Source organism: Nerophis ophidion, linkage group LG08, assembly GCF_033978795.1.
Source record: "Nerophis ophidion isolate RoL-2023_Sa linkage group LG08, RoL_Noph_v1.0, whole genome shotgun sequence".
Classification (NCBI taxonomy): domain Eukaryota; kingdom Metazoa; phylum Chordata; class Actinopteri; order Syngnathiformes; family Syngnathidae; genus Nerophis; species Nerophis ophidion.
In genome coordinates, this window is record NC_084618.1 from 77,286,752 (window position 1) to 77,312,039 (window position 25,288).

Below are 25,288 nucleotides of genomic sequence, written 5' to 3' on the forward strand. Positions count from 1 at the left end.
GTGTTATTAGACACATTTACTAGGATAATTCTGGAAAATCCCTTATCTGTTTACTGTTTTAGTGAGATTATTAAGTATACCTGAAAGTCGGAGGGCTGCGGTGAACGCCAGTATCTCTGAGAGAAGCCAATGGAGGAGCCAAGATCACAGCTGCCTTTTTGACAGCTGCAGGAGGAGGTCCCATAATCCGCTCAAATCTCCGGTAAGAGCCGACTTAATATCACTATTGGTTGACATGTGGTAGAGAAACATGTTCGCTTGACCGCTCTGTGTTAAAGCTCACAACAAGCAAAGAAACACCGGCTGTGTTTCGCTTGCTAAAGGTAGCTGCAACCCACCGCTTTCCACCAACAGCATTCTTCTTTGTAGTCTCCATTATTAATTGAACAAATTGCAAAACATTCACTAACACAGATGTCCAAAATACTGTGTAATTATGCGATGAAAAGAGACTACTTTTAGCCGTGAGTGGTGCTGGGCTGAAATGTCCGCTCCAACCAATAACGTCACAAGCAAGCGTCAACATAAGCGTCATCATTCTGCGACGTTTTCAACAGAATACCTAGCGGGAAATTTCAAATTGCGTTTTAGTAAACTTAACTGGCTGTATTGGCATGTGTTGCAATGTTAAGATTTCATCATTGATATATAAACTATCAGACTGCGTGGTCGGTAGTAGTGGGTTTCAGTAGGCCTTTAAATAGCATATTTTATGAAAATCAACTCAAAAAATGTAAATACAAACATTCAAGCTTATTGCCACTGCCAGGGTATTTAAGTTATCCTGTTTGTTATAGAAAATAAATATAATCTACATACAAATCCCTATGCCACAATCATAACATCCGAACAGGCAAATTCTGAGGTAACAGCAGAAACATTTTCTTTCATCAGGGAGAAAGAAAAGAAAGGGTGACGCACAAAACACTTCACTGCTGGGAATTCCTTTACAGGGGACTAGAATGTAAAGTCCATGTTAATAATGGAGTTCCTTCAGAGAATCTCACTCAACTCGGTGCAGTTTGTTAATTCCTAGAACTTGACGGCCATTCATTTTAAATGTACTGCACTATGAGTTAAAGTGCCATAACATTCTCTGTGCAAACACACTTTTAACACTGTATACCTTCAGTGAAGTGCCCCGCGCATATTTCAGCATAATGCCTCTCCTGTTTAAATTATAGACAGAACATGTGAATGCAGCACCCACTTTTCATCAATATAATGCACTGTAGCTCCGAGGTAATTATGGTTATCGATTGATGTCCAGTAGTCCCCACTGAGAGCAACTACAACTGCATGTTGTAAAGTTGTCACTTTTACAGTCCTCTCCTCGTGTATTCTTCGTGCGATGGTGCGTCTTGATGGCGGCTCATACGTGCTGTCACTTGTTGCGATTCGCACAATGTTTCTCAGGCCTACAGTCTGTAACTATCCACTTCGCTATGGCATTTGTTAGCTTCTCTCGCTTATCTATACTTCTCCCGCACGCTGCATTTAACCTAGTCTGCCGGAGCCTGGCTCCACTTTCTGCTCTGAATGGTTTGCTCGCATCAACAGTGTGCTTCGCATGAAGGTGATATTTTACACTGGAAGTACGCCTTTGATTAAGAAAATTCAGGTTGGCAGTGGCTACAAACGACTTTGCTTCTGTCAAATCCGCCGCCTGGGAGTACTTTATAATGAAAATGACCCTGTAAAAGTTATGTTGAGTTACCCTTCTCCTCTGAGTTACCCTTGCTTTGTTTTCTTCCTCGTTCTTCTTCCTTTTCCGTAGGAGTCAGCAATAGGCGTTAACAAAATAAAAGCATGTAAACAACATACACAAATGTGCGATAAAATAATTTTCGGCGTCAATAGATTGATGGGTTAACTCGAAATTAATGCATTAACTTGCCCAGCCCATATATATTTATATATATATATATATATATATATATATATGTTAGAGATGCGCGGTTTGCGGTCTCATCCGCAGAGTCCGCGGATAAACCGCGGGTCGGGCGGTTGACATGACGAAAAAATAGATTTTAATTAGATTCGGGCGGGTGGCGGTTGAACCATCCGGAAATATTCGATATGCATGGTTCTGTGATCGGTATCCTTTGCCATTCAAAGTGCCATTTAAGACCCGTGTCATAAAGCGAAGAAGACAATAAGAGACTCTATTAGTCTCTTGAATGACTGCCGGTAGTCACCTAGATAATAAGTATTAGGGCGTGCTGTGAAGCCATTGGCTTTTTCGCCTACTACAACATGTACGATCTGCTTGTCAGTCCAGCATCATGTTGTGTGTGGCTTCCGCGGCAACACGCACACGACTGCAAGGCATACTGGGTGACACAGAGTACACTAATGGTTGTGATATAAACAATTTTAACACTCTTAGTAATATGCACCACCCTTTGAAGCCACACCAATTAAGAACGACAAACACATTTCGGGACAAAGTCCTCACAGTAACACAACATAAACGTAACACAACAAATACCCATAATCCTTTGTATTCATGACACATCCTGACTAATTTATACACCCCGCTAGCAGGATGTGTCACGGATACAAAGGATTATAGGTATTTGTTGTGTTGCGTTTATGTTGTGTTACTGTGAGGATGTTCTCCCGAAATGTGTTTGTCAATCTTGTTGGGTGTGGCTTCACAGCAGGGCGCATATTAGTAACTGTTAATATTGTTTATATCACAACCATCAGTGTACTCCGTATCACCCAGTATACCTTTCAATCTTGAACGTGTAATTGCGGAAGCTGCACACAACATGTTGCCGGACCATCAATCGGTTCGTACATGTTGTTGAAGGTGTCTAAGGCAATGGCTTCACAGCAAGCCCATATTCTTGTCATCAGGATTAACGCTATTGGATAGTCGCGGGAACGTTAGCGGCTCCAATTGTCATCATTACTCCGTGTAACAGGTTTAAATAGCTCTGTGAGTGGTAAAGGCTGACAACCTCTGATGTATTTCAGCGGTCGGTTGGCGGGCAGGCACGGTCCTGATAAAATGTTGGTTCGGGTGGACGGCGGGTGGATGACAACTTTGGTGATGCGGATGCGGATGATGTAATTGCCTATCCGCGCATCTTTAATATATATATATATATATATATATATATATATATATATATATATATATATATATATGCGTGGGCATGTTGGTCAAAGGAAAGCAACAATAACGTGGACGAGAGGGGAAAAAAAGGGAAGCTGGCAAAGGTTTTGCGATACTTTATTTTTTTTGTTACAAAATAATTTTGGGATCTTTTATTTTTCACTTTACAAAGTCAGGGAGTAAATCTCTGGATACAGAAAGACATTGAGGGCCAACACCAAAATCTTGTAAGTAGGAGCCATTTGTAGTTTTTGCTATTGTTTAGTGATTGTGCATTAGCCACCTTTTTTTTTTTTTTTTTTAAACCTACAGTAGGAAAGGGATTTATATGGCCCCATTCCTGGGTGGATCTTGCGTGAGTGGGGTGGGTTAATCATTTTGCAATGCAGTCTTCTGAAAAGGATGGAAAGCGCCACTCTACATATACAACTGATGTTGTGGTCAACGTTGGAATTGACATGAAACACATTTTGGGGTGGTATAGCTCGGTTGGTAGAGTGGACATGCCAGCAACTTGAGGGTTCCAGGTTCGATCCCCGCGTCTGCCATCCTAGTCACTGCCGTTGTGTCCTAGGGCAAGACACTTTATCCACATGCTCCCAGTGCCACCCACACTGGTTAAATGTAACTTAGATATTGGGTTTCACTATGTAAAGCGCTTTGAGTCACTAGAGGAAAAGCGCTGTATAAATATAATTCACTTCACTCCACGTCACATTTTTAAAAAGTCCCACCCCACCCAAATTCGTCACGTTTCATGTGTCAGGTAAACCATGACGAATGGGGCCATATGAATCCCTGTAGTGTTAAAATCCCACAAATGTAAGACATTTCATTGTTAGCATAGCTAGCGTCGTGAAGTTTTAAACATTTTAAGGTTTCAACATCCCACAAAAGCTGCATTTAGACTAAATGACAAGGAATCTCTCGACTCGGTGATTCTTTAACCGTGGCACACAGGCTCCATCCAGTGTTATGTCAAAGAATCATATAAATATTAAAACTGTGTGCAATGTTACAGTGGCCACAAATTAAGTACACGGGTTAAATAAAACCTTTGCCTTGTTTTTACTGAATACTTAGGCCTACTATGGCAGTGTATTCTAATTGTACACTGCAAAAAGTCAGTGTTCAAAAACAAGAAAAAAAATACAAAAATTATGGGTTTTTTATTTGAACTAAGCAAAATTATCTGCCAATAGAACAATAACATTTAGCTTGTCAGGACTTTCCAAAACAAGTAAAATTAGCTAACCTCAATGAACCCAAAAATACCTTAAAATAACTATATTCTCACTAATAATAACCGTACTACTATATGAGTTCGTATTTTCTATTGTTTCATTGAAAATTAAACGGCAAAGTCCATTTGGCTGTCATCTGTTTTAATATGAGACACAATTGTGTCCAAGTAATATATATATATTTTTTTTTTTTACATGCTTGAAATAAGAATTTTTTACTTTACAAAAGTAGTTTTATACTTGTGAATGTTGATGACACAGATTTGCAACAGTTAATATTCCAGTTTCAAGCATGTTTTACTCAATATAGGTCATCAAATCTCAGCAACAAGCTGTAATATCTTACTGAGATCATTTAGGACCAAAACCCTTAAAACAAGTAAAACACTCTAACATAAAATCTGCTTGGTGAGAAGAATTGTCTTATCAAACAGAAAATAAGCAAACATCACCCTTGTTTGAGATATTTAATCTTACTTAGATTTCCGTTTTGGCAGTGTGGTCGTTATGGCGGTACTTGGTGCAGGCATGTGATTTGAAGTTAATGAAAAAGACTGAAATAGAAGCCCCTGGTTTTTCCGACACAGACGGTTCATTTAGTTATTTACATTATTTACACATTACTCAGGTTCATTCACTCATTACTTTGGCATTGTTGCTTTGAAGCCTCTGACATTAGCTCTCCTGGGCAATTTCTGAGCATCTTGCATTTTCCTATTTGTTTTTACCTCAGTAGAGTCTGCTTTGGCTTTTATAGCCAATTTCCAAAAGCATAAATCATAAATAGTACAGACAATGTTTATTCTGTTAGCTAACTTCCTTTATCTGAATAGCCATTTGTGATTTATAGAATGGAATAACAAATGACTTTTAGTCATTTTGTTTATGTTTCAAAATGATTCAACTATTCAATGTCACAATAATAAGCAGTAGAAATAATAAAATGTCATCTACTGTATTGTTGTAAAACACCATTGAAAAAGAAATGTAGCATTTAGACTAAACTATACTGTTGTAAAAGTCATCACATGTCTGCCATAATCATGTGTGTTCTTATATGTGTATTTAATGTCGAGAGCAGTTTTGATTTGGGTTTACATAGTAAACAACTAAAATGAATGTTTTTATCCAGATGCGTACATTTGTCCAAATGTGGCCAAGTAGACGCATTGCGGGTTTCCTGGACGTCGTCTACATCGCTGAGGAAAATAATCCCTTTGCCATCTTTCTCTATTTTTTTAATATATAAATCGCCCGCTGGAATATTCCTTCTTCTCTTGTCCGACTCTCTCGTCGTCATTTGGAATGTCTGTTGTGATTTCCCTTCTTGCCTCTGATTGGCCTGTCCATGATGTTTTGCCCTAATCTTAACCAATCGGGACTCATCATAGTAAACCAACCCATCATCATAGATTGTTACCGTATATTTTGTCCCCTGCCCGTGGAGTTGCTTCGCTCCGAAGCTTGGAGTTTTAAGTTTATAATTTTTTATGAAAAAGCGTAGTTTTTACCACTGGATTATTAAAAAAAACATACTCATTAGTAGAGAAGTCCGATAATATTGGACTTCTGATATTATTGGCCGATAAATGCTTTAAAATGTAATATGGGAAATTATCGGTATCTGTTTCAAAAAGTAAAATGTATGATTTTTTTAAATGGACGCTGTACGGAGTGGTACACGGACGTAGGGAGAAGTACAGAGCAGTTGTGTCTCCCAGTCATACTTGCCAACCCTCCCGATTTTCCCGGGAGACCCCTGAATTTCAGTGCCCCTCCCGAAAATCTACCGGGGCAAGAATTTCTCCCGATTTCCACCCAGACAACAATATTGGAGGCATGCCTTAAAGGCACTGCCATTGCGTGCCGGCCCAATCACATAATAAGTACGACTTTTCACACATACAAGTGAATGCAACGCATACTTGGTCAACAGCCATACAGGTCACACTGAGGGTGGCCATATAAACAACTTAAACACTGTTACAAATATGCGCCACACTGCGAACCCACACCAAACAACAATGACAAACACAATTCCGGAGAACATCCGCACCGTAACACAACATAAACACAACAGAACAAATAGCCAGAACCCCTTGCAGCACTAACTCGTCCGGAACGCTACAATATACACCCCCTTCACAACCCCACCCACCTCAACCTCCTCATTCTCTCTCAGGGAGAGCATGTCCCAAATTCCAAGCTGCTGTTTTAAGGCATGTTAAAAAAAATAATGCACATTGTGACTTCAATAATAAATATGTTGGCATTTTTTTCCATAACTTGAGTTGATTTATTTTGGAAAACCTTGTTACATTGTTTCATGCATGCAACAAAATTAGGCATCATAATGTGTTAATTCCACGACTGTATATATCAGTATCGGTTGATATCGGAATCGGTAATTAAAGAGTTGGATAATATCGGATATCGGCAAATAAGCCCTTTTCGGACATCTCTACTCATTACGGGAAAACCGTAGTTATTGGCAGGTATGGCAAAGAGATGGATCAAGATTTAAACAACACACGGTAGGTTGGAAAAACGAAGAAAAACTGAAAATCTATTTTTATATTTTTACAATGATAAAAAAGACGGATCCCCGACTATTGACGGAAAAATCACCTGCCTGTTGATGAAAAAAGTTTGAAAACCATTTTTTTTCTTGCAAAATGTTATTTTTGTTCATTTGTATTTAGCATTCAAAAAGACAGATTTATTAATACATTATCTGATTTACAACAATACTAGCAAATTCTGAATGAAGTAAGATTTGTTTTAAAAAAAATGTGCTATTGTGTTTACTTATGTTACTCGCTATAAAACATTTTCTGATCGGGACTCGAAACCGGATCAGATCTGATGCCCAAAAATGGGATCCAGACATCCCTGGTGCTTGTTTGTAATATTGTTTGTGTTGCAGGTGTGTCAGAGTGCATCATCATGGGCATCCCAATGAACATCGGCACAGGGCTCTTTAAACTCCTGCGCAAGGCCGACAGAGATCCTGCTCCGCTGAAAAGGCCGCTCCTCTTCGATCACGCCGACTTCCACATTCCTCTCGTCACGTAAACGGTGAGGAGAACACAACTTCACCTGGTATTTAAGTGCCTGAATATGTGTTCATATCAGAGAAGTGCTTTTGTTTGAAATTATTTATACCAAAGCAACATCTGTTTTTGTATTTATGTTGATAATGCATTTAAATCCCGTCAACGGATTTGCACTAAAATCATATCCTATTGGTGTTATTTTTATCATGGAATAAAAGCACGTGAACGTCTTTAAAAAGGTAAGGCTCAACAATTTGTACCCTGGAAAAGTTCCACTCTTTGACAAGAGACATCCGTACACATTTTAATGTGTTAAAAAAAAAAAAGCATCCGCGCACAAAAAACAGATCTGGACCTCCATGAGACAAAGCAGACACCATTATATTTATCACATAAAATTGGCAGCGAAGAAATTGGTATGTAATTATCCTCCTTTTGAAGTGCGCGTCCTTCAGCAGCAAATGTCCTTGGAAAGAGTGCAAAAAAAGCTTCATTTCTCCTGAGAGTTTGCCGCCAGCTCCGTCTGAATGGTGGAGATTTGTTCACCGACCAACGGCAAGGAGCTTTCGCCGCGCGATGAACTCGATTGACCTTTGTCGGACCTGGCCTGCTGCTGCTGCTGCTGCGCGCCTTCCTTGACCTCCAGGAATTCCTCTCGGGTTTGCAGCCTGATGAACTGCACGGCGGCTTTAGGCGGCGAAGGCGGAGGGGGGGGCGCGGCGGCCACGGCGCTGCTGTGCTTCCTCATGCACTGCGACAGCGTGGAGACGCAGCTCTTCTGGAAGTTCTCGTTCATGAAGGCGTACACGATGGGGTTGTTGAAGCTGTTGAAGAAGCCGATGGCCTGCACCACGGCGATGATCATGTTCACCGTCACGTCGTCGTATTTGTTCTCCAAGTTGTCTGTGGAACGGGAAATCCACTTGATTCATGTAGCACATTTCAAAAAACAATAGAAGTTTCACCGAGGACTGCACAGAATTTAAGACATACATACAAGAAGAGTCAGTAATATAAAGCATTTAAATATAAAATAATAAAGACATAAAATACATCAGAGAAAATAAAATAGACTAAAATCAAACAACTCTCATGCTGGTTTAAAAACCAAAAAGTAAAATACAGTCGTGGTCACATAATGTCATGGCTGTCTCGAGTTTCCAATCATTTCTACAACTCTTATTTTTTTGTGATAGAGTGATTGAAGCACATACTTGTTGGTCACAAAAAAGCATTCATGAAGTTTGGTTCTTTTATGAATTTATTATGGGTCTAACGAAAATGTGAGCAAGTCTGCTGGGTCAAAAGTTTACATACAGCAATGTTAATATTTGGTTACAAGTCCCTTGGCGAGTTTCACTGCAATAAGACGCTTCTGGTAGCCATCCACAAGCTTCTGGTTGAATTATTGACCACTCCTCTTGACAAACTTGGTGCAGTTCAGCTAAATTTGTTGGTTTTCTGACATGGACTTGTTTCTTCAGCAGTTGGGTGTTCCAAAAGGACAATGACCTCAAACACACGTCAAAAGTGGTAAATCAATTATCATGAATTGATAAGCGTGGACCCTGACTTAAACAAGTTGAAAAAGTTTTTTGTCTGTTACCATTTTATGGTCAATTGTACAGAATATGTACTGTGCTGTGCAATCTACTAATTAAAGTTTCAATCTATCAAAAAAAAGAAATGGCTAACTCAGGCTAGAATTAAAGTTTTAGAATGGCCTTCCCAAAGTCCTGACTTAAACGTGTGAACAATGCTGAAGAAACAAGTCCGTGTCAGGAAACCAACAAATTTCCGCTTGGGATGGTTTCCTGCTGGCTCTGTGTTGGACGGGACTTTCGCTGCTGTGTTGGATCCGCTTTGGACTGGACTCTCGCGGCAGTGTTGGATGCACTATGGATTGAACTTTCACAGTATCATGTTAGACCCGCTCGACATCCATTGCTTTCGGTCCCCTACAGCAGTGGTCCCCAACCACTGGGCCGCGTGAAGAATTTTTTATAAAAAAAAAAAATATATATATATATATATATTTTTTTTTTTATTAAATCAACATAAAAAACACAATATACACTTACAATTAGTGCACCAACCACAAAAAAGTCCCCTTTTCATGACAAAAAAACGTCCCTTTTTCATGACAAAGAAGAAAAAGAAAAAAAAAAAAGGACAAATTATTAAGCGTTGACCGGTCCGCGGATGAAAAAAGGTTGGGGACCACTGCCCTAGAGGGTGGGGGGGTTGCCCACATATGTGGTCCTCTCCAAGGTTCTCATAGTCATCATTGTCACCGACGTCCCACTGGGTGTGAGTTTTCCTTGCCCTTATGTGGGCCTACCGAGGATGTCGTGGTGGTTTGTGCAGCCCTTTGAGACACTAGTGATTTAGGGTTATGTAAATAATCATTGATTGATGATTGATGAATTTAGCTGAACTGCAACAATTTTGTCAATAGGAGTGGTCAAAAATTCAACCTGACATCTATACTGTGTATATGTACATAATGTATCCATTTTTTAACATATGTTTTAGGGATGCACTGAAATGAAAATTTGTGGCCGAAGCCGAATAAAATTTAAACGCTTGGCCGAAGGCCGAATACCGAATAATGAATGCAGTTTTTCACAATTTCTTTAATATTGCCTAGAATAAATATTTAGACATGTTTTTCAAATAAAGTAATTTTCTATTGAATATTGACATTTTTTTTAATATTCCAGTAGCCTTTGCTTTTCAAAAAATGCACAAAGTTTTTCATTTATATTAGGCCTTCAAACAAAACATGCATTCCAAAAAAAATAATAAAGTGCCTTAAAGTGGATAAACCCACAACAAATGAATTATTGTCCTTTTGGCAAAAGTCTGCTTAGCCACAGTAGATAAGCTAATAATGTAAACAGAAGGCTCAAGTAAATCTCAATTAAGTGTGTGCTTGTAACCTCATACACTTATACAGGTAGCCTACACAATAGGCTAATAATGTAAACAGAGGCCCCACTAAATGTCAATAAGTGTGTGCTTGTAACCTCATACACTTATACAGGTACACAACATATCCCGTCACCACGTCACTGCACGTTGGTTGATTGCGTCACCGCGTCAAAAAATTGCGTCACACGCCACTATTCGGCCTTGTTTTTAACTCATTCCACCGAAGGCCGAATGTGGCTTTTTTTGCCATACTCGGCCGAATATATTCGGTTACCGATTAATCAGTGCATCCCTAAAATTTTTAATAAACATGTTACAGGTTATATATATGTTGTTATTGAATGTATCAAATGTGATGACTATTTAATGGAGCACAACAGAAACCAGCCTTTTGGCTTTTGGTGCCATCCATTTTCCTTTTTTAAAAATTACATGGATTCATCCATCCATCCATCCATCCATTTTCTACCGCTTATTCCCTTTTGGGGTCGCGGGGGGCGCTGGCGCCTATCTCAGCTACCATCGGGCGGAAGGCGGGGTACATCTTTGACAAGTCGCCACCTCATCGCAGGGCCAACACAGATAGACAGATTCAATTATTTTTAAGATGTCAATAAATTTGTAATCAATCAAAAAAAAACAGAAGCTTGTGGATGGCTACCAAAAGCGTCTTATTGCAGTGAAACTTGCCAAGGGACATGTAACCAAATATTAACATTGCTGTATGTATACTTTTGGTCACATTTTCAGTAGTTCATAATAAATTCATAAAAGAACCAAACTTGATGAATGTTTTTTGTGACCAACAAGTTTGGTATGTGCTCCAATCACTCTATCACAATAAAAAGAGACTTGTAGAAATTATTGGAAACTCAAGACAGCCATGACATTATGTTTTTTACAAGTGTATGTAAACTTTTGACCACGACTGTATGCTTTAAGGAGTTATTTAAAACTCATTAAAGAGGGAGCCGTCCGAATAGCAAGAGAAATATTGTTCCAAACTTTTGGAGCCACAACAGAAAATACACAATCACCTCTGGATTTTAAACAGGTTTTTTGGGACGACAAGAAGAAGAAACTGATCAGCCGACCTCAGAAACCTTGTGTGGGTGTACATTTTGAAAGGTCTGACATATATTGTGGCGCTAATCTGTTAAGAGAATTAAAAACAATATTTTAAAATGAATTCTAAAATGAACTGGGAGCCAATGAAGGGTTGCTAAAATGGGGGTAATGTGTTCATGTCTTTTAGAGGCAGTTAAAAGTCGAGCAACAGCATGCACCCCTTCTACACATTTGTATTACATATAAGATGTTGGGGTCCACTGGACCTGGGGCAAATAGAAGTCTGGAAATTGATGTTTTGTGTACCACACACACAGCAAGCCTAGACAGGAGGAGTACATAGTGTAGGTATACAGAACATCAGAGGGTCAAATGTGCGAGAAAATAAGAGCAGACAGTGTTGACAAACAATGTTGCAACCTTGTGTGGGAACCGCAGGTGCAGAAACATAAAATAGGAATCAATGTGGGATCCAGAAACTGGCTGATAAATTTTCCGTGCAACGTTCATATTGTTGTTACTCAGCCAGTGTTTGTGGGTCTGATGGACCCGTTGCACTTTGTGGCTTTTAATGCCTCACAATCAAACATTTTTATGTTAAAATACGGAACATATGTTTATTGGGATAAGGTGTCAGGGTCAAATACCATGAGACATTATAAAGACTTTTTCTCGTACGAGGAGAGTGACTTGGAGCAAGTTGTCAGTTACAGGCTCCTAATTCACTCTGAAAACTTTTCTCCACTCTTCTCGCCTTCTAGTCAATACACACAGCTGCACCAAGGGAGGAGGGGGTAATTGCGGCTGTGTTGGAAACCTAACACCTGTGGTGAGAACTTACATATGCAAATACAGAGGATACAGTAACTTCCTGCGTTGCTCTTGTCTCATCTGCAAACTCCTCTTTGAAGTTGGTAGGTTTCAAAGACAGCCTTTTGTCTTCTTGTCAGGAACACAATGTAATACAAAGTTTTCTGTGATAATTAAGTAACAATTATTCGAACATAAGGTAAACATTTGTTCAGTATTTTAACATAAAAGTGTTTGATTGTGAGGCATTAAAAGTCACAAATACTGAACAGATGTTTGTTGGGATAAGGTTAACATCTGTTCAGTATTTCATAGGGGTGTAACGGTACGTGTATTTGTATTGAACCGTTTCGGTACGGGGATTCCGGTTCGGTGCGGAGGTGTACCGAACGAGTTCCACACGAACATATGCTAAAGTCTTAACAAGCTGCTCCGCTCCGTTCTGCCTCTGTGTCTCTACACAGCACCCTGCATTGTCCAGCCCACACAACCATCTGATTGGTTACATACAAAGCCAATCAGCAATACCTATTCAGAGCGATGTAGTCAGCACTTCAGTGTCGATATCGAGCAGATAGGTCTTTCGCAGGGGAGCAACGCACTCTCCCCAAATTTTATTCCAAGTCAGCTATTTTCTAAACATCACTATGAGCCCGTTGACCTTCTGGAAAGAAACTGCAGCTCAGCTCACTCGCAGTCCTGGCTTTAGGGGAAGGCTAGTTAGCTTTTAGCGTAACGTTAGCTCATTTTGCGGTGTGTGCGTGCGTGTGTATGTGTGTGTGTGTTACGGACAGTGTTGATTGAGGTGTTGAAGCAGCAAAAAAGGACATTATATTAAATGAAGAGTTTCTGTCTCTGATAGTTTATAACAGGGGTGCCCACACCTTTTCTGCAGGCGAGCTACTTTTCAATTGACTAACTCGAGGGGATCTACCTCATTTATATATATCATTTATATTTATTTATTTACGAAAGAGACATTTTTTTAAACAAGTTAAATGTGTTTGATGATAATACAAGCATGTGTAACACATATAGATGTCTTTCTTTCACGAAGACAAGAATATAAGTTAGTGTATTACCTGATTCTGATGACTTGCATTGATTGGAATCAGACAGTAATGATGATAACGCCCACATTTTCAAATGGAGGGGAAAAAAAGTTGTCCTTTCTGTACAATACCACATGAAAGTGGTTGGTTTTTGGCATCTAATTCATCCAGCTTCCATACACTTTACAAGAAAAACATTGGCGGCAAATTCCGTAGCTTGCTTGATTGACATTCACGGCACCCGAGGGTCTTGTGAGATGACGCTGGCTGCTGCCAGTTCATTATTATGAAAAAATGACAGAGAGGAAGGCGAGAAACACTTTTTATTTCAACAGACTTTCGCGCCGTCCCTTCCGTCAAAACTCTAAAGGCCGACTGCACATTTCCTATCTTCACAATAAAAGCCCTGCTTCATGCTGCCTGCGCTAACAAAATAAGAGTCTCGGAAAGCTGGCGTGCACAAGTGATGTGCACGCCAGCTTTCTGAGGGATCGCTTGTGCACGCCATTTTTCCGAGACTCTGTATTTAGTTAGCGCAGGCAGCATGAAGCAGGACTTTTATTGTGAAGATAGGAAATGTGCAGTCGGCCTTTAGAGTTTTGACGGAAGGTACGGCGCTAGAGTCTGTTGAAATAAAAAGTGTTTCTCGCCTTCCTCTCTGTCATTTTTTTCATAATAATGAACTGGCAGCAGCCAGCGTCATCTCACAAGACCCTCGGGTGCCGTGAATGTCAATCAAGCAAGCTACGGAATTTGCCGCCAATATTTTTCTTGTAAAGTGTATGGAAGCTGGATGAATTAGATGCCAAAAACCAACCACTTTCATGTGGTATTGTACAGAAAGGACAACTTTTTTTCTCCTCCATTTGAAAATGTGGGCGTTATCATCATTACTGTCTGATTCCAATCAATGCAAGTCATCAGAATCAGGTAATACACCAACTTATATTCTTGTCTTCGTGAAAGAAAGACATCTATATGTGTTACACATGCTTGTATTATCATTAAACACATTTAACTTGTTTACAAAAATGTCTCTTTCATAAATAAATAAATATAAATGATATATATAAATGAGGTAGATCCCCTCCAGTTGGTCAATTGAAAAGTAGCTCGCCTGCAGAAAAAGTGTGGGCACCACTGGCTTAAAACATAAATAATCAAAAGGTGAGTGCCCCTAAGAAAAGGCATTAAAGCTTAGGGAAGGCTATGCAGAGCAAAACTAAAAATTAACTGGCTACAAAGTAAACAAAAAAACAGAATGCTGGACGACAGCAAAGACTTACTGTGGAGCAAAGACATGTGGAACATGACATGACAATCGACAATGTCCCCACAAAGAAGGATAAAAACGACTGAAATATTCTTGATTGCTAAAACAAAGTAGATGCGGGAAGTAGCGCTCAAAGGAAGACATGAAACTGCTACAGGAAAATACCCAAAAAAAGAGAAAAAGCAACCAAAATAGGAGCACAAGACAAGAACTAAAACACTACACACAAGAAAACAGCAAACAACTCCAAATAAGTCAGGGCGTGATGTGACAGGTGGTGACAGTCCACCTACTTTGAGACAAGAGCTATACTGATGCATGCCTGGTTATGGTTTAAAGTTGTATCCAACAATTGTGACAACAACTTTTTACTGTCAACTGAGTTTTGTTTTTAATACATTTCTGCTGGTGGTGTGCCTCCGGATTTTTTAAACGCAAAAAGTTTGTCTTGGCTCAAAAAAGGTTGAAAAACACTGCGGTAGAAAACGGATGGAGGGATAAAAATGCATGAGAATTTTTCACATTTTTAACGTTATTTTTAACACTGATTACCAGTGGAATTATTCATAACTTATTGTGTTAAGCAATGTCAGATAAGATTAATCTGAGAGCCAGCTGCAGTCATCAAAAGAGCCACATCTGGCTCTAGAGCCATAGGTTCCCTACCCCTGACCTAAACCATTTCAAGGGTGTGCCTTTCAAACCCATTCACTGTTCTAAGCGACTACTGAGAGTTGTGTGATCCACTGCGTCAAATGCGGCAGGTAAATCTAGAAGAATCAAAATGGCAGAGTCGCCAGAATCAACGGCTATTTAAAGGTGGTTAAAAACACGACAGCGTCCGTCATGAGGCTCAAAGCGTACTTACAGTATTCAAAGAGCATGTGGACGGTGTGGAAAGGTGCCCAGCAGACGGTGAAGAGCAGGACGATGGTGATCATCATCTTGACGGCTCGCTTCTTTTTCCTGACAGGATGTTAAAAAAAAACAAGGACAGGAAGTTCTAAAATGTGACATGCCTGAAAGGAAACTCATCCAAAGACCTTTTTAATGACCAAAAAGACACTTGGCTTTAATAGACCTCAATTTTGTTGGATACAAGGGGTCTAGTGGCCTAGTGGTTAGAGTGTCCGCCCTGAGATAGGTAGGTTGTGAGTTCAAATCCAGGCCGAGTCATACCAAAGACTATAAAAATGGGACTCATTCCTTTCCTGCTTGGCACTCAGCATCAAAGGGTTAGAATTGGGGGTTCAATCACCAAAAATGAGTCCCGGGCGTGGCATCGCTGCTGCCCACTGCTCCCCTCACCTCCCAGGGGGTGGTTAACGGTGATGGGTCAAATGCAGACAATTAATTTCGCCACACCAAGAGTGTGTGTGACAGTCATTGGTACTTTAACGGTTTTGTAGATGCCGCGGTATTACGCTTTCAAAATCCTTGCAATAATGCCATGACGGCATCCAATAAAAACTAAGTGAGTGTATTTTGTATGTTTTTGGCTCTTTTGCTTTGCCGTGTTTGAACCTAAACTACATTTCCCAGAATCCTCTGTGCAGTGTAAAGCGAAAGAGCAGGAAGTGAAGTGAAAAGAGGATTTTTTTTTTTTTTCAAAATCTGTCAATAACTTTTTAAGTCATGTCGCTAACAAATAGACAAACAAACCCTGGCAGAGGTAATAATGCGCCACGTTGTTCCAAGCCAAAACAGACTCGCTCTGCCGGTACTTGATAAGCTACCATCACCCGGAAAAAATTAAGCTAGTGAAGTTAAACATCAGTTTGTGAGGCATTTACATGAATACAAGTTAAAATGTGAGTTAGCTTTTCTGAGGAGCTTTATTTTTTAACTGATTAAAAAATTGAGCATTATATTTGTGTTTGATTCCAATAAGTGTGTTTATCCTAAACATTCCTGCCTCTTCATTTTACACACTACGGTGTTTTAAAGTTGTTGTTTTTTAGACATATACCACATTTTATCTTACCGGAGCCTTAACCTCTAAAGACTTAGTGGCCACATGCGTGGACAGCCCTTTTTAGCTGTTATTTCCAAAATTGTGTACACCAGTGTTTTTCAACCACTAGATACAGTCTGGTGTGCCGTGGGAGATTGTCTAATTTCACCTATTTGGGTTAAAAATAGTTTTTGCAAACCAGTAATTATAGTCTGCAAATAATGTGTTGTTGTTGAGTGTCGGTGCTGTCTAGAGCTCTTCCATATCAGTAGGTGGCAGCCGGTAGCTAATTGCTTTGTAGAGGTCGGAAACAGCGGGAGGCAGCATGCAGGTAAAAAGGTTTCTAATGCTTAAACCAAAAATAAACAAAAGGTGGGTGGCCCCTAAGAAACGGCATTGAAGCTTAGGGAAGGCTATGCAGAACCAAACTAAAACTGAACTGGCTACAAAAGTAAACCAATACAGAATGCTGGACGACAGCAAAGACTTACTGTGGAGCAAAGACGGCATCCACAATATACATCCGAACATGACATGACAATCAACAATGTCCCCACTAAGAAGGATGAAAACAACTGAAATATTCTTGATTGCTAAAAAAAAGTAGATGCGGGAAATATCGCTTGAAGGAAGACATGAAACTGCTACAGTGAAATACCAACAAAAAAAGAGAAAAGGCCACCAAAATAAGAGTGCAAGACAAGAAGTAAAACACTACACACAGGAAAACAGCAAAAAAGGGAAAATAAGTCATGATGTGATATGACAGGTGGTGACAGTACACTTACTTTGAGACGAGCTATAGTGATGCATGCATGCTTGCTTATGCTTTAAGGTCATATCCAACAATTGCGATAACCACATTTTACTGTTAATTTCTGTTGGTGGTGTGCCTCCGCATTTTTTCAATGAAAAAATGTGCCTCGGCTCAAAAAAGGTTGAAAAACACTGGTGTACACTACTGAATTGGGGTCTTGTGGACACTTATGTGGACACTTATACTGCCATATGGTGGTGTCAGAAGAGTATAACATAGAATGGAATTTGGGGTAAAAAAAAAAGCGTAAAAATAATAATTGGCATGTCGCTAAATATGAAGCACACGTTTGTGTACTTATGGACTAAGTACATCATATCAAAAGATTCTTAGTTTTTATTCTGATTAGGGTCCAGGGAAGAGTGGATCGTGGGATCGACAGACGGATCGTTGCGGCGTCTTCAGTAATGCGGACGTTGTACCGATCCGTTGTGGTGAAGAAGGAGCTGAGCCGGAAGGCAAAGCTCTCAATTTACCGGTCGATCTACGTTCCCATCCTCACCTATGGTCATGAGGTTTGGGTCATGACCGAAAGGATAAGATCTCGGGTACAAGCGGCCAAAATGAGTTTCCTCCGCCGTGTGGCGGGTCTCTCCCTTAGAGATAGGGTGAGAAGCTCTGCCATCCGGGAGGAACTCAAAGTAAAGCCGCTGCTCCTCCACATGGAGAGGAGCCAGATGATGTGGTTCGGGCATCTGGTCAGGATGCCACCCGAACGCCTCCCTAGGGAGGTGTTTAGGGCACGTCCAACCGGTAGGAGGCCACGGGGAAGACCCAGGACCCGTTGGGAAGACTATGTCTCCTGGCTGGCCTGGGAACGACTCGGGATCCCCCGGGAAGAGCTAGACCAAGTGGCTGGGGAGAGGGAAGTCTGGGTTTCCCTGCTTAGGCTGTTGCCCCCGCGACCCGACCTCGGATAAGCGGAAGAAGATGGATGGATGGATGGGTCCAATAGGCCAATAGCAAAGAGAAATAAAAAAACAACTTTGGCCTTAAGAGGTTAAAGGGGAACATTATCACAATTTCAAAAGGTTTAAAAACAATAAAAATCAGTTCCCAATGGCTTGTTGTAATTTTTAAATTTTTTTTCAAAATTTTACCGGTCCCTGGATATCCCTAAAAAAAGCCTTAAAGGGCCTTTTTTTCGCTCTCTGCCAAGACACTGTTCATTTCCCTGTGACGTCACACAGTGCTGCCAATACAAACAAACAATGGCAAGTACCACAGCAAGATATAGCGACATTAGCTCGGATTCAGACTCGGATTTCAGCGATTCAACAGATTACGCATGTATTGAAACAGATGGTTGGAGTATGAAAGTATTGAAGAAGAAACTTAAACTATTGAGCGAATAGCTATTGACGCTATTCATAGCCATAGCATGGCCGAATAGCTGCGTTAGCATCGCCGGTAAAATGTGCGGACCAAACGATCAGGACTTTGGCATCTTGTGACACTGGAGCAACTTAAATCCGTCGATTGGTAAGTGTTTTTTTCGCTTTAAATGTGGGTGGAAGGAAACGTAAAATAGTTGCAAATGCATCTGCAGGTTATCCATACATCTCTGTGCCATGTCTGCTTTAGCACTGCCGGTAAATAGCATGTTAGCATCGATTAGCTGGCAGTCAACATCAACAAAACTCACCTTTGTGATTTCGTTGACTTTATAGTTGCAAATGCATCTGCAGGTTATCCATACATCTCTGTGCCATGTCTGCTTTAACACCCCCGGTAAATAGCATGTTAGCATCGATTAGCTGGCAGTCACGCCGCGACCAAATATGTCTGATTAGCACATAAGTCAACAAGATCAACAAAACTCACCTTTGTGATTTTGTTGACTTTATCGTTGCAAATGCATCTGCAGGTTATCCATACATCTCTGTGCCATGTCTGCTTTAACACCCCCGGTAAATAGCATGTTAGCATCGATTAGCTGGCAGTCACGCCGCGACCAAATATGTCTGATTAGCACATAAGTCAACAAGATCAACAAAACTCACCTTTGTGATTTCGTTGACTTAATGGTTGCAAATGCATCTGCAGGTTATCCATACATCTCTGTGCCATGTCTGCTTCTGCACCGTCGGTAAATAGCATGTTAGCATTGATTAGCTGGCAGTCAACATCAACAAAACTCACCTTTGTGATTTCGTTGACTTTATAGTTGCAAATGCATCGGCAGGTTATCCATACATCTCTGTGCCATGTCTGCTTTAACACCCCCGGTAAATAGCATGTTAGCATCGATTAGCTGGCAGTCACGCCGCGACCAAATATGTCTGATTAGCACATAAGTCAACAAGATCAACAAAACTCACCTTTGTGATTTCGTTGACTTTATAGTTGCAAATGCATCTGCAGGTTATCCATACATCTCTGTGCCATGTCTGTCATCGCCGGTAAAATGTGAGGACACTCTGGCACATTCAATGGGGGTCTGGCGGCAGATTTCTTGCCGGTGGTGCAACTTGAATCCCTCCCTGTTAGTGTTGTTACACCCTCCGACAACACACCGACGAGGCATGATGTCTCCAAGGTTCCAAAAAATAGTGGAAAATAACAGAGCTGAGACCCGGTGTTTGCAATGTGTTGAAAATGAAAATGGCGGCTGTATTACCTCGGTGACGTCACGTTCTGACGTCATCGCAAAAAGACCGATAAACAGAAAGGCGTTTAATTCGCCAAAATTCACCCATTTAGAGTTCGGAAATCGGTAAAAAAAATATGGTCTTTTTTCTGCAACATCAAGGTATATATTGACGCTTACATAGGTCTGGTGATAATGTTCCCCTTTAATACCGTGATATCGTATCGTGAGATTTTGATACCGTTGCATCCATAGTTGTGCTCTTCCATGGCCGTTACCACAACTTTACCAGTTTTGTCAACATCCTCGATTTCTCCATACTCACCGTGTCCTACACGTGACCACCTTTTCAGCACATTTTCTTACTAGTTTTTTTGTGTGAACTTCATGGGGAAAAAAAGATGGCAACAAAGTCTTTGGTGGTCACGATGAGCTATCGGCTTTCTTGGTATCCCTCATTTGTATCACGCGATTCCGATCCAGACGGCTTCTTCTTCAAGCGGCCGCCTTCCATGACACCCCCGAACTGTATCATGAAATATGAAATATTCCACGCAGGCCACAAGCCGTGGCGTGTGCACCACATGTGGCACCTAGTAGGGTCGATATAATGGGTAGGGAACTTCTTTTTTTTTTTTGATTGGGTTTTGTTTGTCTTGTGAATGGTGCACTCAGTAGAAAGAGTCAGTGATTAGGCGCCCGCTGGCTCCCCGTCTCGTGGGAGCGGGAGACGTGCACCTGCCTCCGCTCCGCCGCTGATCAGAAGAAGAAAAAGAAGCAGCAGCTTATCGATTGTTTCTGAGAAGCTGTGCATGTTTGACTTTGACGTTTAGTCCTCGACTTGACGTGAACTCAATTTTAAAACCTATAATGGTAAATGGAATAACCATTTATTGAATAACTTCAAACACAAGTATATAACCACAGTTCTTCTCAAATATTTGTTGTCATTCCCCGCCTTAGGGACCTAGAGAACCTATCCATCCATTTTCTACCGCTTATCCATTTTGGGGTCGCGGGAGGTGCTGGAGCCTGTCTCAGCTGCATTCGGGCGGAAGGCGGGGTACACCCTGGACAAGTCGCCACCTCATCACAGATAGACAGACAACATTCACACACTAACACCAATTTAGTGTTGCCAATCAACCTATCCCCAGGTGCACGTTTTTGGAGGTGGGAGGAAGCCGGAGTACCCGGAGGGAACCCACGCAGTCACGGGGAGAACATGCAAACTCCACACAGAAAGATCCCGATTGCAGGATCGAACCCAGGACTAATTGTGAGGCAGACACACTAACCCCTCTTCCACCGTGAATTCAGTATATAATATATACCATATGATTAGGGGTGGCTTCACGGTGGAAGAGGGGTTAGTGCGTCTGCCTCACAATACGAAGTTCCTGCAGTCCTGGGTTCAAATCCAGGCTTCGGGATCTTTCTGTGTGGAGTTTGCATGTTCTCCCCGTGAATGCGTGGGTTCCCTCCGGGTACTCCGGCTTCCTCCCACTTCCAAAGACATGCACCTGGGGATAGGTTGATTGGCAACACTAAATGGTCCCTAGTGTGTGAATGTGAGTGTGAATGTTGTCTGTCTATCTGTGTTGGCCCTGCGATGAGGTGGCGACTTGTCCAGGGTGTACCCTGCCTTCCGCCCGATTGTAGCTGAGATAGGCGCCGGCGCCCCCCGTGACCCCGGTAGAAAATGGATGGATGGATGATTAGGGGTGTAACGGTACATGTATTTGTATTGAATCGTTTCGGTACGGGGGTTTCGGTTCGGTTCGGAGGTGTACCGAACGAGTTTCCACACGGACGTATTAGGTAGCGCACCGCACGTTGCGTAAACAGTACAGAGCGAGGCACAACACACGGCAGGCTAGCAGCGACCGGGCTAGGACAACATGCAAAAGCCAGAGCTGGAAGACCCTCCCGCCTCGTTAACATCTCCCCCTTTGGGAACACATTGGCCGCGCGGTGCGATACAACAATGGAGGACGGAGGTTTGCCGACATTGTTCAGCAGCAGTAGGGTACGCTTCTGCCAACACCTCAAACATGTTAACTCCTTTGAAGCGACACCACCGCATTCAAGCAGCCTCTCCTCGGCGAGTCAGGCAGGGCTGAAGCAATAACAAATGTTTTTACAGCAGCAGATTTAAGACCATCCATCCATTTTTCTACCGCTTGTCGGGTTCGGGGCTGCAGGGGGTTGCTGTTTGCATTAAAAACTAGATTTTGACCCACTTCTATGGTGGAAGAACAATAAGCCCATTTATCCTCTTACTGCCAAGTTAGCCAGGCTGGGGGGGTGTTGATGATCGTGGACCCCGACTTAAACAAGTTGAAAAACTTATTGGGGTACGGAGTATGTACTGTACTGTGCAACATACTAATAAAAGTCTCAATCAATCAAAAAAAGCACTTTATATGTCGAAAGGTTTTGTTAAGAAACCATTCTGAGCCTTATCTTATTTAGTTTTTATTTTATATATGTTGACCACATCAACCCTGGCAATGGACCCTGTGTGTATATGTATGTTATTGTTTACAAAGTTGGTCAATAAATAACCCAAAAATGTACATTTTGTTGTTTTCTTACTGTGACCTCTAAACCGAGGTACGTACCGAATCGAAATGTTTGTGTACCGTTACACCCCTATATATGATATATCAGTATATATTATATACTGTATATTATGTAAATATTACATATGTTATATTTTATATTGCTGCTACGGTACATTTTTACCGTGCACTAACCCCTGTTCCACCACGCTGCCCGGTTAAGAACCTAATAATTATTTATTCACACAAACCACTTTGAGTGGCACCTACATGCCACCCAGTGTGTGTTGTTTCCTCACACCCATCCAACCATATAAGAAGTAATGGTGATTAAACGTTAAAGGGGAACGACACTTTTTTTTTATTTTCAGAATTTTACCTTTCATTCCCGATCCTTATGCAAGACAAGAACATTAGTTGTTTTTTTAAATGTTTTCTAAATAGTCAATAAATGCGATCAAAAGTCTTCATGCAATAGAGCCTATGGGAGCCAGGTGTCTTTTCATGTCATTCTCGCCTTTCCCGGGGTGTAATTTGGCTGTCAGCGTGTACCAACTTGTCGGCATGCATCCTCCTCCTCCTCCTCCTAGCAAGTTGAGAGGCTTTATTTACGGTCTAGAACAGGGATGTCAAACATGCGGGCCGCGAGATGAGTTTGCTGCCTTTTTAAATGAAATAAACTGCCGATCTAAATGTTTCCACTGGATGTCGCAATAGCAGTTGTTAGGCCAGCAAGAAGTACACGGTACAGCGGGGTCTGCGACTCCTCCCCCTCGACCCAAATCTACTCCTAAAGTTACTTGGCTGATGTGAAGTTGTAAATGTGCAGTTGGTTTAGGTTAGAAAACCAAATTGATAAATTACACCCAATGTTGATCAGCTCAGCTAAACCAGCCACGAGGCTAACAGGCCTTCAATTCTCCATACAAATTAAGCAGCGATGGACGGGACCGCTTTGGCTGCTGCCCCCGGTAGAAAAATGGATGGATGGATTATTGCACAGAGAAAAAATTATATACACGTTTTATACATCAGTCTTATAGTAATAACAGTTGTAAAGTGGCTTGGGCATTTTATAAGGACGCCTCAGTGCCGTCATTTTGAGAATAGAATGCAGCTGTTGTTTTGAAGTGGGAATAGCAAACTTCCTGTTGATTTTAGTTGGGGGTGGTCAGTGTATGAAATATAGGTCTCAGTGAGACCTATATAGAGGTTTTTGTTTCATGTGTGTATGACAGTCCTACATTGAGTTAGAAGCAGTTTTGTCTGAGCAGGAAGCCGCCATTTTGTGACAGCAGTACACAAAACAGCACCAGCCACCAGTTCTTTCCGGGCTCATGAAATCCAAACCGGGGTAGTAATTAAAACTCTTTCATCAACTTTTAATCAGAAGGGTTCAATCTCTCTTATCTTGCTTATTTGAAGCCGAAACGACAAACGGTCTCAGAGGACATAATGTTTGAAAAAAAGCAACATTTTTTTGCCAACTTTTGTATTGAAAGGGGAATTGCTAACTTCCTGTTGATTTGAGCTGGGAGGTATGAGTGTATGAAACATAGGTTTAACTGAGACCTACGTAGGCTTCACGGTGGCAGAGGGGTTAGTGCGTCTGCCTCACAATACGAAGGTCCTGCAGTCTTGGGTTCAATCCCAGGCTCGGGATCTTTCTGTGTGGAGTTTGCATGTTCTCCCCGTGAATGCGTGGATTCCCTCCGGGTACTCCGGCTTCCTCCCACTTCCAAAGACATGCACCTGGGGATAGGTTGATTGGCAACACTAAATTGGCCCTAGTGTGTGAATGTGAGTGTGAATGTTGTCTGTCTATCTGTGTTGGCCCCGCGATGAGGTGGCGACTTGTCCAGGGTGTACCCCGCCTTCTGCCCGATTGTAGCTGAGATAGGCGCCGGCGCCCCCCGCGACCCCAAAAGGGAATACGCGGTAGAAAATGGATGGATGGATGAGACCTACGTAATGGTTTTTGTTTCATGTTTCTATGTTTCTACTGGAAGTTAGAGACAGTTTTGTCTGTGTCTTATTCCTAGGGGGCGCTATAGCGCAATTTTGAGTTTTGGGGTTTGCTTTTTCGATTAGATCGCAATTTTCGCCAGTCCTGATGTGTGTCTCAAATTTGGTGAGTTTTGAAACATGTTAAGGGGGTCAAATTACAGCTCAAAGAGGCGGCGGAATAATAATAAAGAATAATAATAATAAAACCTTAGAAATTCAATAGGGTCCTCTGTCCCAAAGGGACATCGGTCCCTAACTAGAACCAGACCAATTCTTCAATGGCCTATAGGACATCTTTTTGCATACACACGATTGACAAAACCATACAGATGGAGATGGAACTTGCAACCCAACTTGTTTACGATACCTCGAATAATAAACTTCAATCAATCCATCAAAGTTAATCACAAGTGTCTCATAGGGCTTCCATGCTTTATAATGGTTTCTAGGAGAGATGTCCGATAATGGCTTTTTTGCCGATATTGTCCAACTCTTAATTACCGATTCCGATATCAACCGATACCGATATATACAGTCGTGGAATGAACACATTATTATGCCAAATTTTTTTGTGATGCATCAAACCAGGGGTGCCCATTACGTCGATTGCGTCGAGGATGTGTTAGTCGATCGCCAGCCTGGCGTTTAAAAAAAATAGATCCTAAAAATTTGCGATTATCAATCTTCACCAAGACGTCACTTGATTGACATTCACGACACCTGAGGGTCTTGTGAGATGACGCTGGCGGCTGGCAGCTCATTATTAAGAAAAATTGATAGACAGGAAGGCGA

At 41.4% G+C, this 25,288-nt stretch overlaps 2 protein-coding genes across 3 annotated transcripts in view; one reads left to right on the plus strand and one right to left on the minus strand.

The window, feature by feature from the left end:
• The window catches only part of polr3a (polymerase (RNA) III (DNA directed) polypeptide A), a 66,800-nt gene extending 59,135 nt beyond the window's left edge, over window positions 1-7,665 (plus strand). For both annotated transcript variants that reach the window (XM_061909770.1, XM_061909771.1), the window contains one exon: window positions 7,298-7,665. In XM_061909770.1, the coding sequence (XP_061765754.1) occupies window positions 7,298-7,446 (149 nt within the window). In that variant the 3' untranslated portion in view covers window positions 7,447-7,665. The remainder of the gene's footprint in view (window positions 1-7,297) is intronic.
• The window catches only part of qrfprb (pyroglutamylated RFamide peptide receptor b), a 38,309-nt gene continuing 19,486 nt past the window's right edge, over window positions 6,466-25,288 (minus strand). Inside the window, exons 5-6 of the mRNA XM_061909772.1 lie at window positions 15,433-15,530; window positions 6,466-8,330 (exon numbers count right to left, since the gene is read on the minus strand). Of these exons, the coding sequence (XP_061765756.1) occupies window positions 7,918-8,330; window positions 15,433-15,530 (511 nt within the window). The 3' untranslated portion in view covers window positions 6,466-7,917. The remainder of the gene's footprint in view (window positions 8,331-15,432; window positions 15,531-25,288) is intronic.